This window comes from Pterocles gutturalis, unplaced genomic scaffold, assembly GCF_000699245.1.
Source record: "Pterocles gutturalis isolate BGI_N339 unplaced genomic scaffold, ASM69924v1 scaffold43103, whole genome shotgun sequence".
Lineage (NCBI taxonomy): Eukaryota > Metazoa > Chordata > Aves > Pterocliformes > Pteroclidae > Pterocles > Pterocles gutturalis.
The window spans coordinates 16397-32633 of NW_010124478.1; the positions used below are offsets into that span (position 1 = coordinate 16397).

Consider the following 16237-nt stretch of genomic DNA (forward strand, 5'->3'; position numbering starts at 1 on the left):
ACTGACCTGGTGTGTTTTCTGTTTGTTTTTTTTTTTGTTTGTTTGGTTTTTTGTTTTTTTTTTTCCTCTCACTGATTTTTGCTCAGGGGGCAGCTTGGTCATCTTGTTTTCTTGACACATCTGATTATTTCTTTTTTCTTCTTCTCCTTCTCCTTCCATTTCTGGATTCTCTGATTCTCTCCGTGCAGTGCTGCTCCTTGCCAACCCAGGGTGATGAAGGGAGTGGGCTCTTTTCTTCCTTGCGAGTTCCAGAGATGTTATCACGGGGCTGGGGATATTTACTGTTTTCCTGCACACTGAAGTGCCTGGAGCTGAGAATCACAGCTCACGTTGGGGGAAGAGAAGAGGAGGAAAAGCTCATAACTCTTTTAGGTTAAAAAAAAAAAAAAAAAAAAAAAGCCTTGTGATGTGACCTGACTGCTAGCGAGATGCGCAAAAACAACAGGTTAAGCAATAGCATCCCAGTGTGTGTGTGTGTGTGTGTTAGCAGTCCTGCGATATTTCGGTTTGATCTTTATGGGCAAAGTGGTTGCAAACAGGTTTCCTATGGTGGATGCTGCAGATGCTCCTTGATGTTGGTCACAGCATCTTCTCAAGCCAGTGCTGGGCACGAGCCACCTTGAGGCTCCTGCTCCTCAGGGATTATGTCCCTGGGTGAGCCCAAAGGTGCTTGCCCCATTTCACACCTTTTATTGGCCTGGCCTGAGCAGGTGTGACCTCTTCTTCTGGTTATTTTTGCACTGAATTTGCTTTTGAGGGCAAACAAGCAGGAAGATGGAGATCACCGGGGTGCTGACCCCCTCTGGTTTCTGGGGTGAGGTAGCGTGAATCCTGATTGCATTTTTGGGTGATGTTCTCTGGAGGTGGCTGGACTGGAAGCCATTGCTCACCTGCAATGGGGATGGGGCTCACCAGCCCCTCTGGAGCCTCTCTGTATCCCCATCACTGTCCCTGGGCTTGAGTTTGTTTTGTTTTTTTCCTCCTGGTGAGATCTTCCAGGCTTTGGGGTCGGCCAGGGCTCAGGGTATGGTTAGGGGGGCAGTACCGAGGCGAAAACAAGATGCACCCCTCAACAGCTGCTCTCTAGGTAGCAGAGATTTGCTTTTATTTTTTTCTGGGAGCCTCCAGCCCTCTTTTGCTTTCACAAGCATCCTTGGCAAGGGCTGTTGGCATGGCAGTCCTGGGAAGGAGTGGGAAGGATGAAGAGGAGTAGGTAGGAGTTGCATCCCTGCTGGGATGGGACTAAGGGCACATCCTGATCCTCTCGCTCCCCTGTCAGGGCTGGAGTACAGCGATGTGCTGCCTGACTCCTTCCCCTCGGCCCCAGCGGAGACCCTCCCTCACTTTCTGCTGGAGCCACAGGACGCCTACATCGTGAAGAACAAGCCGGTGGACCTCGTCTGCCGCGCCAACCCTGCCACCCAGATCTACTTCAAGTGCAATGGGGAGTGGGTCAACCAGAACGACCACATCACCAAGGAGAGCCTGGACGAGGTCACCGGTGAGCAAACCCACCCCGGCATCCCTCTGCCTGCCCTTCCCCTCTCTTCTTTCCAGGTGCTTCTGCCCTTTTCTCTCTTGCACATCCACACTAGAGGTGATTCTCCTCCAGGCAGACCAACAGGACCCTTTCATTTTTATCGTTCCAGCTGACTGAAATCTCATGAGGTCACTTTTGCATGTTTTCCACCTCCTCGGTCCATGCAAAGCTTGTTTCTCTTTCCATATAATCGGTGAATTTTAGTAGAGGAGCTGCCCCTTTGATCATGGTGTGGGTCACCGTGCCCCATAGAAGCATGGGAAAGTCAGCCTGCACCCTTGCACACTTAGCCTTTTGCTGGATTTGGGGTTGTTAAATGGGATTTGAAAGGCAGCACATTTAAAACTGTTTTAAAAAAGGCAATGCCTTACTAGAAAATGCCTAATCAACACATAGGAGTCACTGCCACGAGGGGTTGCAAAGGCTGGAAACAGCTTACTTGGGTTTACAGAGGAGTTAGATGTTTAATGGGTGATAAGAACATTTACAGGTAGGATTTGAAATGTCTTTTAATGGCAGATGAGCCCTTCCCTGCCTTGGAGGACAAGTCAGCTGCTGGCTGCCACAAATGGGGAGGCGAGAAGGTGGTTTAGGCATCTTCAGGGGTGTCTTATTCCATGGGACTGGGTGCCACAGAACTGCTTGCCCTGTGCTTTGAAACATCCCAGCATGACACCAAGGGTTGAGGGTAGGATATATCATGTAATCAAGCAGATTTGCTAAAATCAGGACATTTTAGCTCAGGTCCCACCTTTTCTGCACCAATTTTGGTACCTGTGCCCTGACCAGGAGAGGAGGAAAACAGTCACTTTTCCCACCTAAAATCTCTTCTCTGCAAATCCCTGAGCCTGTGGCATCCCTCATCTCCAGAAGGCTTTAAATCAAGGCAACCTTTTGAACTGCTGCAGTGTTGACCCCAGAAGGCAGGCTGGGCTTAGAGGAGAGATTTTGTCAGCCTGGAGGAGCACAAGTACTTTTGCTGAATTTCCTCTTGTCCCTGTGGTTTTTTTTTCCCCAGCCTTGCCCTTCCCCAGCATCCCCTGGGCTCTTCATCCCGTGCTAGCTGTGAGCTGCTCCTTGCTTGGGTGCATCTCTGAACCTGCTCTGCAAGGGAAGATTGTCTCTTTTCCCTGGGGTTATTTGATCCTTTCCTGAAGCTGCATCATCTGTTCCTGGGGTGTTGTTCTTCCAGGGGATCTCTTGGTGAAGGATGGTCAAAAATGCGTGGGAAGGCTGTCCCCTTGCTCCTTGGAAGCTGTTGGGAGCACCACCAGCACCATTTCTCTCTCTTGGGGTGCATCTCTGACTCCCAGCCCTCACCGAGGCCAGATTTGAAACCCTTGCACTCTAGGGCAAAGTCCATGCTGCTTAGTGACCAAACAGCCTTCGCCGAGGGGTTATTAATTTATTTATAGTGTGAAACCATGCTGGGTCAAGCCAAGGTTCACGTGCCCTGCGTGCGGTAGCAGTGGATGCTTAGGGGAAGGGCAGTGAACTGGGATGAGGATGGAGCAATGGGCCCTGCTCTCTTACCCTCCCAGCTTCCTACAGTCCCCAGATGGATTCCCCCTGCTCCCTGTTAGGACTCACTTCTCCTCTAGATCATCCCAGCATCCTGTAGCAGGGAGTTTCATAGCTTAGTGATGTGCAGCGTGGAAAAACTATATTTCTGGCCCTGCTGTTTGATCCACCTCTTGGGTGAATACCCCTTACTGAATAACCTGCCTCACACAACTCTTGAGCAAAGCAGGCAGAGAAAATGTAGCAGAAGGGGAGCAGAAAGTGTGCAGCATAAGCTAACCCTGGTTTAGGGGGGACTCGTTTGCTTTGGGCCAGCATCTCCCTCTCAGATCCCAGTCTGCAGATGCAGAACGTATGCCAGCAATTTGGGAAGGAAGCAGCACACACCTTCTTCACTCAGGCTTCCAAGATGGTATTGCTGCTAGCAGTGAACAAACTTGATGATACCTTCAATACGGAGGTGATGCCATGCATGTAAAACTCCACCGGCATGGGCATATCTGCCTAAGAAAAAGGGACCTGGAACCAAAACAGTTTGCTGTGCCTGCAGTTCGTAGAGAAAGCTGTGGCAAAGGGCACAGGGGAGAGCTGGCCACAAGGCAATGGGTTAACACAGTTAGGTGTTTACGGCTTTTTAACTATCCTCAGTTAAAAGCTTGGAAGAAGGGACCTTTGGAAAAAAACAAAAGCAACTTATAAGATGATGTGTCTCGAATGAGCCAGGCTTAGTAATGCTCTGACTGCATCTGATCCAAAACATTTCATGCGTAAGAAAGCAAAAATAGGCCAAGTCAGAGAGCATAATTCAGCCAGACGAGAAGGGACAGCTGGGAAGAATGGCTGTATCTGGATGCCTGTAAGACATTGAAATAGTCACTCCTGCGAGCCATAAGCTCAGCCTGCAGTGCTGGCTAGTCCTTGCTTTTGGGGATTAGGTAGATAGCAGGGCATTTGCAGGATGCTCCCCACCTTTCCAAGGCTGCTCATCCCACCCCATCAGGACTTTCCAGAGAGATGAGATGGTTTTGAGCCATCTCTGCCCCGGGTCCTTCTAAAAGCCCTAATTTTTTCCAAAAGTGAGTGGCCCAAATGCCTTTTCTTCTTCTTCCTTTTTTTTTTTTTTTTTTTTTTTCCCCCGTCCTTAATAGTGGCAAATGTCTTCTTTCCTTGATGTGCGTTTGTCAGCTATTCTGCAGGAAGGTGGCAGAGAGACAGTAATTGCTCCTCACAGCACTGGGAGCGAGCTAACAGAATTACGGCTGGGGAGCACGCAGCTCTCTATTGCCGTGAACTTTTATAAATAGAATCTGCAAAAAAAGGAGCGAGTATTGCTGAAAATAAGAAGTAAGGCCCAAGTTGCCCCGCCCTTGGTGATGGGCACACCACGAGGGGTTGATGCTCCAGGCGAGCCTCAGCAACCTGCAGTCCAGGGGACCATGTCCTGCATGTGGCAGAGCCACCTTTGTCATTGTGCCCCTGCCACAGTGTCCTGGCAGATTTCATGGAGGTGTTGGGGGGTGGAGGGAGGCATGTAACCCTCTCTGGGGTCATTGGGCATGAAATGCCATTGTGGTTGGGTGATTTCCCCAAGATCTTTCATGTGTCCTGTTGTATTTGTATTTAAACAGCAGGTGATGGAGATGGTTTCTCCCCGCAGCAAAGCCTTGGAGGCATACTTCAAACCTGGCAGGAGGGAAGGGACCTGGGCAGGGATGAAGACATGGATTCTGGAGGAGAGGGCTGGCGGCAGAGGGTGATGCTTCTTGAAATGGTCAAGAGGTCCTAGTCCTGCCTAGCTGGACGAGGAGAAAAAAATAAAAGACTCCTCCATGTGAGCCGTTGCACTGGCTTTGGCTTCAGGTCAACCTCAGGAGGGAAGAGTCCCTGTTATTTGCAGAGGTGCCAAACCTGGATGCCTCTGAGATGCCTCCAGCCCACTGCCTCCCACTTTGAGCTTTGTGCATCCAGCAGTTTTCCTCCTGGGTGCTGCTTCAGTTTCCCTCCTGCCGAGCTGACGCCATCCCTCTGTCCCCTTCCAGGGATGCTGGTGCGGGAGGTGCAGATCGAGGTCTCCCGGCAGCAGGTGGAGGAACTCTTCGGTTTAGAAGATTACTGGTGCCAGTGTGTGGCCTGGAGCTCGGCAGGCACCACGAAGAGCCGTAGGGCATATGTCCGCATAGCATGTAAGTACAGGTGGTGTTGGCTCCGGTGTGACCCTCCAGCAGTGCTCCCTGCCCCTCTGCAGTAGTTACGTGCGTCACATTCTGCTCATTTAGTTTAAATGAATCCTCCTCCCACCTTCTTTTCCATTTGGGGAGACCCTAAAAGGTTTCCAGAGAGTACAATCCACCAATTCAGAAATTGTTTTGTGATGGCATGCGAGGGAAGCGCTGCTTCTGACCACAACACCAGCTGAAATGGTGGCCAGCGCTGTTCATGCCTGGCTTCCCGGGACCCCCAAGACACTGTGGATGCAGCTGTGTGGGGTTCGCAGTCTCCAAAAGTTGTCTCCCAGTTGAAAGCAGTGCTTTTTTTGATCAGTTGGAGGTGACCCATCCTTGCTGGATGTCCCTGAGCTTAGCCCCCCATCCCAGCTCTAGCTTTGCTTCTCTAATGGGCATTGTCCTGAGCTGCCTGGGCACGGGGCCATGGCGCAAGCTGGGTTAACACTGCATTGCCCATCAGCGTGCTCAGCTCTTCCTGGAGTTTTATTATTGTTAATAACCCAACAGTTAGCACCTTGTACACTTTGCCTGAGTCAGCGACTCCGTGTCCCTGGAGTCCCTGCTGTCATATGTCACTTCTCTAAGCTGCTGTTTGGGGGTGTCAGCCTGATTAAGGGTGAGTTAATCAGGCTGCTACCCAGCTGTGCTTGCTCTCTTAGCAAATGAGATGGCAAAGCTATAGGAGAATGGCCAGGCTTCCCCACTTGTAAACAGATTTTGCTATTAGACAGCTAATAGTCTAGCATGCTTTCCAAAACTGAGGTGGCTGGTGAATCCGCTACGCTGCTGAAGGGTTTAATCTGAACAGGGAAAATGTTACGAGGCACAGGGCTGGCTACTGTTTGTCCAGCCCCAGCCAAGGGTTTGGTGTTTCTCGAGCAGAGCAGATGAGATGAAGTGATGGTTTGCAGCCATAGAGAGCTGGATTCTGTAGCGGAGGCTTGGAGCACCATCTAGTGATGCTCCTGCTCCTTTCAAGGCTCTGAAGCAGGACCCTGCTATATCCCCCACATCCCTCGGGGCTCTGCTGGACTTCTTGCCTCTCCCCCTTCGCCAGAGCACTGGCCAGCCCCTTGCTGAGCGAGCCTGGCTTTTCAGCAGCAGCCATTCCCCATTTCGGCACTGGAGTGCCACAGCTCGGTTTCCAGCAAGTCTGGGGACATGGCTCAGCCAGGACCGACTGGGTCTCCCTAGCCTTGAAATTTGTGGATTCTCTTTGGCACCACCATGGGAGCCAAACTGTTGTGCAAATCTCATTTCAACCCCTTCACCAAAGAAGGGTCCTGGTGCAGAGTCCAGAGGGGGAAAGAAATGGGAGTGTTGAAGAAAGTGTTGAAGTGGTTAAGCTGAGGTTTAGCCCCAAAAAGAAAAGACAGTAGGGGGTACAAGCTTGCAAGAACATGAAGGAGGAAAGGCATTGTCCTCGAGCATCACATGCTGCCCCAAATCCATCCTGGAAAAGGGGTTTCTTAGGTCATTCCTCCAGGACGTGTTTTGCTCTAGCTGGGCTATGCCAGAGGGATTTCCCTACTCATGGGATGCTGGAGCTCTCTCCCCACCCAGGTTTTGCAGGTGGCCCTGTTTCTGCAGTGGGCTGGTAACCCCTGGCTTTTCCTTTCCCTCACAGACCTACGGAAGAACTTTGACCAGGAGCCACTGGGCAAGGAGGTCCCGCTTGAGCACGAGGTCCTGCTGCAGTGCCGCCCGCCTGAGGGGGTGCCACAGGCAGAGGTGAGCAGCTCAGCAGCCCCAAAAAATGCCTGGTGGGGTGTCCCCTCCCGTCCTGAGGAGAGATGGGGCACGTCCTTGCAGATGGCTTGCGTCTGTAATGGATGGTCTCATGCCGAGACCATCAGCTTTCATTATTCAGCAGAATTGTTTCTTTTGGGCAGTGGATCTGTTATTCTGACATCTAATAACATGCAAAACCTCAGCACCTGCTCAGCCCATCTCTCACACACTTCCTGATGTGCTGTTAGAGGGAAGATCTAACGAGGAAGTACCAGCCAAGGGCTTGGAAAGTCAATACAGATGGGTTTCCCTAGCACGGTAGTGGTGCTTTCCTTGTCCACAGCTCCATCAGTGCCCAGTAGCTGTGCGTTGGTGGTGGTACCCACAATGTCCCATCCTTGGCCAAAGCAGCAGTAGCGTGCCCCAGTCAGGCCTGGTTTGGCCCAGCTTTTGAGGAGAAATAAATACAGTCAGAGGCAAGGTTGGCCGGTCAATGGTTGTGGAACTGAGGACATCGGTGGACTCATTGATGAAGATGGGGAGGGCTTTGGGGCAATTCATAGGCTGGTCCAAGGGGTTTTGCGCTCTGTCAGGGCTGGTGAATTCAGCCCCTACAGCCTGATGTTTCTCTTTGCTCCTGCCCGGACCCACATGTGGTCACGGTATCAACTCATGCCCTTCCCAAATAGCCTAGCTGAGCAGTTGTGTCCTAGCTTAGCTTTGGGGCCCATGGAGACCTCTTCATGGAGGGGAGCACATGGGATGGGCATTTCTGCTGAAACCTGTGTTGAGCATTTCCTGGCTGAGTGTTCAGTTCTTCATCAGCTTAATCCCTGTCCTTACCCATCCCTTCCTTTGCCTTGCCAGGTGGAGTGGCTGAGGAACGAGGATGTCATCGATCCCAGCCAGGACACCAACTTCCTGATCACCATCGATCACAACCTCATCATCAAGCAGGCCCGGCTCTTGGACACCGCTAATTACACCTGCATGGCTAAAAACATTGTGGCCAAACGCCGGAGCACCACGGCCGCTGTCATTGTCTATGGTACCAGCCCTTGCTCTTGGGGAGGGAGTCTTTTCTGCTGGCCGTGTCTCCAAGCCAAAGGGAAGTTTGGGCGTTTCCGGGGAGTGGTAGGAGTGAACCCCACCAGGGCATTGCATTAAATTAGGCAATAGCCACTGTCTGCAAAACAGGAACTTTGACCAGCTTGCACAGTTTATTAGGAGAGGTTATTAGGTGTAGGTCAGTTGGGTACGAAGGTGGGTGGAGGTTGGACACAGCCAGATTGCTTTGACTCTCAAAGCAGCTGAAAAGCTGAGTTTGGCTGAACTTTGCTATGGAACCAAAGATCTGCTGTGGCCAGATGCAAAGATATTTGTGAAGTGGAAAAAGGACCAAAGCATGCTTGGGCATCTTGTGCATGGGGTGTGCAACACGAGGAATCTCATGATTTGCTTTGCATGAGGGTGCGCTGCTCCGGGGTATCACAGATGTAAGGACAGAGGACTCAGTGAACCCTAGGCTTAGCTCCAGTCCCTGCTTCAATGGGCTCTGTTGATGTGTTAACGCTCTCCGTCTCCTCTTGCAGTGAATGGTGGCTGGTCCACCTGGTCCGAGTGGTCTCCTTGCAACAACCGCTGTGGCCGGGGCTGGCAGAAACGCACCCGGACATGCACAAACCCCACGCCGCTGAACGGAGGCTCCTTCTGCGATGGGCAGCCTTTCCAGAAAATCACCTGCACCACTCTCTGCCCAGGTAAGGCGGGTTCAGATACCTCGCCCACACTGCCCGTCCCCCAAGCTGCATAGTGCAGCTGTCCTCCTGGTGCTCACCAAGGAGACAGGGACTCAGGAGACCAGCCCACGCATTTTTTAGTCTGGTCTCTGGGAGCCCCAAGGTGGGCACGGGTACCTTTCTGCTGCTGGAGACATCCCGGCACAGGGGGAACATGCCAAGGGGTGTACCCACATGCCTGTGTTTGGTGGCCCACAGTGGACGGCGCATGGACGGAGTGGAGCAAATGGTCGGCGTGCAGCACCGAGTGCACCCACTGGCCCAGCGGCGAGTGCGCCGCCCCGGTCCCCCGCAACGGCGGCAAGGACTGCAGCGGCGTGCTGCTCGACTCCAAAAACTGCACCGATGGGCTCTGCCTGCAGAGTGAGTACGCGAGCAGGCGGGCAGGGACCAGTGCCGTATGCGATGCTGGCAGCCGTGGTGCTCCAGGGCTTGGCCACGTTGTTGTTGGCTGTGCCTCTGTGTCAACAGGGCAGGCAGCAGTGCTGCTGGCATCTGATTTTTAAATTGTGTTTTTAGCAAGGTTTTTCTTTTAACCAAACTCACCCTTTCCAAAGCTAGTTCTCATCTGGTGGAAAGAAAGGTTTGGGGATTTTCGGTGGGGTGTAAATGTCCCACCAAGCTGCCTAGGTGTGGGGTGTCTGCTAAAATAAGGCTGGTTAGTGGGGCCAAGCCGGGGAGGGGGTTTCTCAGCCCCACCACAAAAACACCTGGCCTGTGTTATTGCTCAGTAGGATCCCTGGAGCAGCAGCTAGGAAAAAAACCCAGTAACAATAATAACGATGGTGCTGCTGCACTATAAGCAGGAGCACCAACAGCTGCGGAGCCAATGCTGCCACCTGCTGCTGTGTGGCACCACTGTCCCCAGTAACACTGCACAGATAGAAATGCCCAAAGCCCTGTTAGCTGGGGACACGCACCTGAGAGGCTGGCTGGGCATGGGGACAGCCTCGTCACTGCGCTTCTGCCCAGCTTTGTGCATGGCCCGGGGAACGGCACTGCTCTCCCATCCCTCCCCATCACGCTGTGGCTCCTCATGTCCCCCCTAGCCTGGCTGCCCTGCCCCGTGTTTTGTTTCATCTCATCCCCATTGCACCATCACCGCCTTCACCTTTTGTTTTCTAACTTTTTTTTCCTAACAGATAAAAGAGTTCTAAGTGAACCCAAAAGCCACTGTAAGTGCTCATTTCATGGCCATTTTACTTCTTTACATCACTTTGGTTTTGTTCTGTCACACCCATGGTGGGGCTCCTCAGCAGCTGGTGCAGGACGGGGTGGGAAGAGGAAGCAACTAAAGCCCACCCCAGATCTTTTGTGTACATTAAATCATGTGCTCTGCTTGAAGCAATAAATACGACCTGCTTTTGCACACTGGCTCCTGTCCCCCTTTTGCTGCCTGCAGTTCTTGGGTGCACCATGATGCAGCCAGTGTCATGTCACCAAAGCTACTCTGGGCATCGTTCAACCCCCTGACAAAGACCCCCTGTCTCAAGTTGGGAATGATCCTGGGGCGCATCAGGGTTCCTGTTTGTGGCATCCAGATGAGGAGACTGTGCCAGAAGTGGTATAGTGCTAACGTGGTTGAGATCACCAGGCTTAGGACAAGGCTTAACTCCAGCATGAAACCATAGAACCAAAGAAATGGGGGTAAATGCGGAGGGAGGAAAGAGAAAAGGATGGGCTGAGCATGCACAGCTCCTGCTGCTTTACCATGCTCTGCCTTCCCTCTTCATGCCTCTCCTTTCTGGGCATATATGTCCAAGATACACCAGGTGTTTAAAGATCAAGAGGCTTGTGCTAGGGGAAGGGAAGATGGGGATGCTGAGGGGTGTCTGTATAGGAATAGTGACACTTGCTGGGTAGCTCAGGTACATATAGATGAGATGCATAGCCAGGCATTACGTCTGCTCCTCAGGGCTGTCTCCGTTAGGTTGTGAGCATTGATTACTTCCTAAACCTGAGCTGCATAAACCTGATGTTTCTGGGATTCTTGGTGCTCAAGTAAAGTTTGCATGAGCTGTGGCAAGATGTCCTCCAAAGGTTTGAGGACAGCACCCCTATCTCTTTCTCTGGCATTGCTCTGACTTCTGGACCACTCTTAGAAAACACCCTCCATCCTCCTGCCGTAGTGTTTCCAGCAGGCCCGGTAGACATCTCCCCTCTTTGTGCCAACGTCTTGAGGCAGCGGTGAGGTTGGGGAGCACTGGTGGGTCTTGATGAGCATTTCTGGTGCTCCTTTTTTCACCTCTATTTCTTTCATCCCTCCCAGTGCTGGAGGCCACAGGTGATGTGGCCCTGTATGCCGGGCTGGTGGTGGCCATTTTCGTCTTCATCGTGATCCTCATGGCTGTGGGGGTGGTGGTGTACCGGAGGAGATGCCGGGATTTCGACACGGACATCACAGACTCATCAGCCGCTCTGACTGGAGGCTTCCACCCTGTCAACTTCAAGACCTCCCGGCATGGTAGGAGCCATAGTCCGTGCAGGTCCTGCTCACCAGCTCAAGCCCAGGCAGAAAGAAAGTCAGGCTGCAAATCACAGGAGGGGATGGATCCTTGGTTGACCCCCAGCCCTGATATTCGTGTGGAATATGCTGATTTTTGAAGGCTGAGGGCTCCATGGAGGGGGTCAGGTGTTGATGATGAGAGTCAGGGCAAAGCAGATGTGGTGGGGATTTACTGTGGGATGCTGCTTCTTGCTTAGTCGTGATGCTGAGCAGTTCCCTTCCAAGAGCCTGCTGGAAGGCTGTAGCTCAGCACTGTACCTGTCATGCCTCCTGTGCGCCCTCCATCCCTCACCAGGTGAGGAGGGCTCTTCACAGGCACGTCTTTCAGTTGAGCATTGCTTTTACATCCCCTTCTTTCCACCACCGTCTTCATCCCGTCTGTGTTTCCTCCTCCCACAGACAACCCTCAGCTGCTGCACCCCTCAATGCAGCCGGACCTGACGGCCAGCGCGGGGGTGTACCGCGGCCCCATGTATGCCCTGCAGGACTCCTCCGACAAGATCCCCATGACCAACTCCCCCCTGCTCGACCCCCTCCCCAGCCTCAAGATCAAGGTGTACAACTCTTCCACTGCCTCCTCCTCGCTGGGGCTCCACGATGGGACAGACCTCCTCAGGGGGGTCCCTGCCACCGGCACCTACACTGGGGACAACACCAGGGACAGCCACTTTGGCAACATGCAGAACAAAGCCCTGGGCTCCCAGCATCTCCTCAGCTTGCCCCGGGAGCACAGCAACAGCGCCAGTGGCACGTTTGGCTATCTGGGGGGAAGGCTCACTGTCTCCGGCACTGGTAAGCCCCAGGGCATGTTTTGCTGATGAATGATCCAGGAGTTGCTCTTGTCCGAGCAGACTTGCCTGCCATGAGCAGCCCTTTGCTATCCCAAAGCTGGCTCAGGGAAGGAAGGCAACAAGCCATTCCCAAGCCAGGCTTCTCAGGCTGGAGGTCACAGCCTCCTGGGACTTTCCTGGCCGGCCCTGCCATCTGTCCAGGACCAGTGCCTTGCAAAAAGATGCAACCTGCAGTTTTGCTGTCTAATGCAGAGGCCTGTTTCCTCCCTACTAGTGGTGCAGCTAAGGAACATCTGCAGATGTTTCTCCTGGGGCAGCTGCCTGAGCTCACTGCTGTCCTCATGCTCGCCGGCTGTGGTGGAGGGGTGGTTTTTTCCCTGGTGGTTTCTCCCTCTTTTCATGATTAATGACTGTGTGTCCCATGCTAGGGGTGAGCCTGCTGGTGCCCCATGGGGCCATCCCCCAGGGGAAGTTCTACGAGATGTACCTGGTCCTCAACAAGGCAGAGAGCACCCTGTAAGTCCCACCACCACGCTGCCCACACTTCTGCTCTCTGTTGGGTGCCGTGAGGCTTGCTTTCCAACCACTGTCCCCTGTACCCTCCCCAGCATGCCCTCCGAAGGCACGCAGACGGTGCTGAGCCCAGCTGTGACCTGTGGACCCACCAGCTTGCTCCTGTGCCGCCCAGTTGTCCTGACCATTCCCCACTGCGCTGATGTCAGCTCCTCAGACTGGATTTACCAGCTGAAAACACAGTCCCACCAAGGAAACTGGGAGGTAAGAGGGAAACCCAGCCCCTGCAGCCAGAGAAGACCCTGAGTGTTGTGGGACCCAGCCCTTAGCAAACCCCTCTGGGTGACGGGCTGACTCCCAACTTCAATTCCCTGTAGGAAGTTGTGACCCTGGATGAGGAGACCCTCAACACTCCCTGCTACTGCCAGCTGGAAGCCAAGTCCTGCCACATTTTGCTCGACCAGCTTGGCACCTATATCTTCGTGGGAGAGTCCTACTCCAGGTCAGCCATCAAGAGGCTCCAGCTGGCCATCTTTGCCCCTACCGTTTGCACCTCCCTGGAGTACAGCCTCAAGGTCTACTGCTTGGAGGACACACCAGATGCTCTGAAGGTAATGTTGCCTTGCGACCCCAGCACGAGCTGCCCCGGCTTCCCAAAGCTGTTTGGGCTGACAGCAAGATGCTGCCTGGTGCCTCTCAGGATGGCCAGGCCCTGGGGAACAGACAACCTGATGCAACGGCCTGCAAAGTGACCACAGTGAAATAATAATCATGTTTACTGCTTTCCCCATCCTTCCTCACCCTCTCCGAAGGAAATAATGAGGGTGTGCTTAGCTCCTATATGGGTGCCCCTTTCTGCAGGCATTATGCGAGAGGTTTTGCTGCTGCTGGGTGGGTTTTCTTTCCCCTACACAGAAAACACTTGCTGCTGTGATTTGCCTCAGTTTTCTATGGAACCTGTTATTCCTGCATGGAGACGTGTCTCTTCCCTCCTTGGGGAGGCTTGTGCCATTGCTAGCATCCAGTGCAGCATGAGGAGCTCAGGTTTGGATGCTTTGGCTGCCTGGACCAGGGGTGCGGTGGCTGTTTAATTCCCTGTGGCTTGTCCTATGGTGTCAGAATTGCTGTGGTGCCTCTAGGTGGAGATGTAGGCAGCGCTCTGGCTCCTGGGTGGTGTTTTTTCTCTCCAGAGCTGCTGCTGCAATAGTGGGATGGTGTTACAAACAGATTGGCTGGCACTTTTCAAGAGTACCCAACCTTTGCGTTGGATTTACATCATCTGAGGAGTACAGAGGCATATACAGATGTTCACATGTTATAAAATTCAAACTGCAAGTTGGGCTGTTGCGTGAAATGAGTTGACAAGTTCTTGGAGGGTAGCTGTTGGGGAGACAAAGGCTGCTCTCCTGGGGAGGACTCCCCATGGGCTTGTTGCTGCTGCTGGCTCCTCTTGGCAAGAACATGCTTGGTTTGGAGTCTGGAGAAGGGGAGAGGGTCCTCTCCTAGTCTCATGCTGCCTGCCCCGCTGCCCGCAGGAGGTGCTGGAGCTGGAGCGGACGCTGGGCGGATACCTGCTGGAGGAGCCCAAGCCCTTGCCTTTCAAGGACAGCTACCACAACCTGCGCCTTTCCATCCATGACATCCCCCACGCGCTGTGGAGGAGCAAGCTGCTGGCCAAGTACCAGGTGAGGGGCAGGGACACCATCTGCAGCCAGGCACCGCGAGGTTGTGGGTGCCGTCGTCTCCAGAGTTGTCTCCCAAAGGGATGGAAGGAGGAAGGGGAACCGTTTTTCTGGTCTTTAGTGGTGGGATCCTGTCTGGGGGGTCCTTATGTCCCATCTCATCCCCATGGGGTAGCCAGAGGAGGTGGAATCTCCCAAGGGAAGCTGCTGAAGCCTTGGCTGAGCCCATTCTTTGACTGTCTGCAGGAAATCCCCTTCTATCACATCTGGAGTGGCAGGCAGCGAAAACTTCACGCTGGAGAGGTACAGCCAGGCCTCCACCGAGCTCACCTGCAAGATCTGCGTCCGGCAGGTGGAAGGGGAAGGGCAGATCTTCCAGCTCCACATCACACTGGGAGAGGTGAGTGGTGGGGAGGTAGGGGGACAGCAAGGGGACCTACTCAGGAGCTGCTCCGTGCTGCAACATCTCTGCCCATCCTTACCCTTGCAGCACACCAGCTCCTTCGACACCCTCCGCTCCCACCACAGCAGTGCCACCACCACCCAGCTGGGACCCTACGCCTTCAAAATCCCCCTCTCCATCCGGCAGAAGATTTGCAACAGCCTGGATGCCCCTAACTCCAGAGGAAATGACTGGAGACTTCTCGCTCAGAAGCTTTCCATGGACCGGTGAGTCTCCCTGTGTTGTGCTTTCCCCTCCTGTGCCCTGGGCAGGGGAGGCTTCGCTCCATGCTCCCTCCCTCTTGCAGGCATCTAGCTAGGTTATGCTTAACTATATAGGTTCACCCATAAATATGGATATAGCTATTCATAGGTATAGTCATCTGTGTCTATGGATCCATCTGTGCCAGTCCTGGGTCTTTTGTCACTTTGAACTTGGTCTTTATTTATCTGGGACCATGCTCGTGCTCTTCCTGCTGGGGTTCACCTCTGAGGACTGAAGGAAGGGTAATTTCAGCAAAACAAACCTTGCATTGCTTTTGCATGAATGTCAGCTCTGTCTGAAAATTGAAGATGATGTTTCAAGGGCTTTGGAATTTGCGTTATGGCATTTCCATCAGAGTTCATATTGCAAATTGCTGCTCTAACGTCCTCCCTCCTCCCATCCCCGAAGGGCACCGCAGCAACCAGGACCTCCTCTCTGCTTCATATTCGCAGGTACCTGAACTACTTTGCCACCAAAGCCAGCCCCACCGGGGTGCTCCTGGACTTATGGGAAGCCAAGCACCAAGATGATGGCGATCTCAACACCCTGGCCAGTGCCTTAGAAGAGATGGGCAAGAGCGAGATGCTGGTGGTCATGGCCACAGAAGGGGACTGCTGATGATGCTGGCGGGCTGGGAGGATGAAACAGGGGCAAGAGGAGGGAAACTTCCTTGATGGCAGGGGGAGGCATATCCATCCCTGAGCAGCGGCTGAGTGAGGAAGGGCCGAGGCTGTCACTTCTCCCTCCCTCCCCGTGTCACTGTCAGCCTTAGAGACCCATCTTCAGCGTTTACAAGCAATTCTAAGTGTTATGCAGCGTTCTTCTTCCTCCTCTTCCTCCTGAGGCAGCAGCCAGCAGCGCTTGTGGCATGGGGAGGAATTAGGGCTTCTCGATTGGGACAGGGGCTTTCCTTCTCCTTCTTCGTTTGGGTTCCCTTCCTCCTCCTTTCATAGCATTTCTGCATCGAAGAGATGAGTACAATCTAGGCAAATGGCTTACTTCTGTCAAAAGCTTCAGACAGCTTAATGAGGCAAATAAGAAAGAAAAAAAGGAAAAAAAAAAGTTTCTTAGGAAACGCAAATAATTTATTATCCAGATCTTTGGATGAGTCCTTTTTAAGGAAAAAAAAAAAAAAAAAAAAAGACAGATTTATAAATCTTTTTTTGTGTGTGAGAGCAAGAGCATTGCTGTGGTCAGGGTGGCAGAGAAAGATTTAAATGGAC

General features: G+C 53.0%; 1 protein-coding gene across 1 annotated transcript; it reads left to right on the forward strand.

Annotated features, from left to right (window-relative positions):
- Window positions 1-1279: 1279 nt before the first annotated feature.
- On the forward strand, window positions 1280-15632 carry UNC5B (unc-5 homolog B (C. elegans); the record flags this gene model as incomplete). Its single annotated transcript, XM_010078264.1, is given in 17 exon segments — window positions 1280-1501; window positions 5101-5244; window positions 6914-7017; window positions 7885-8065; window positions 8610-8777; window positions 9015-9179; window positions 9959-9991; window positions 11086-11280; window positions 11722-12114; window positions 12542-12629; window positions 12722-12890; window positions 13004-13237; window positions 14162-14311; window positions 14555-14592; window positions 14594-14708; window positions 14799-14977; window positions 15467-15632. Coding segments are annotated over 17 exon segments (2744 nt in total), but the record flags the coding sequence as incomplete, so codon positions are not given.
- Between the last annotated feature and the right edge of the window lie 605 nt (window positions 15633-16237).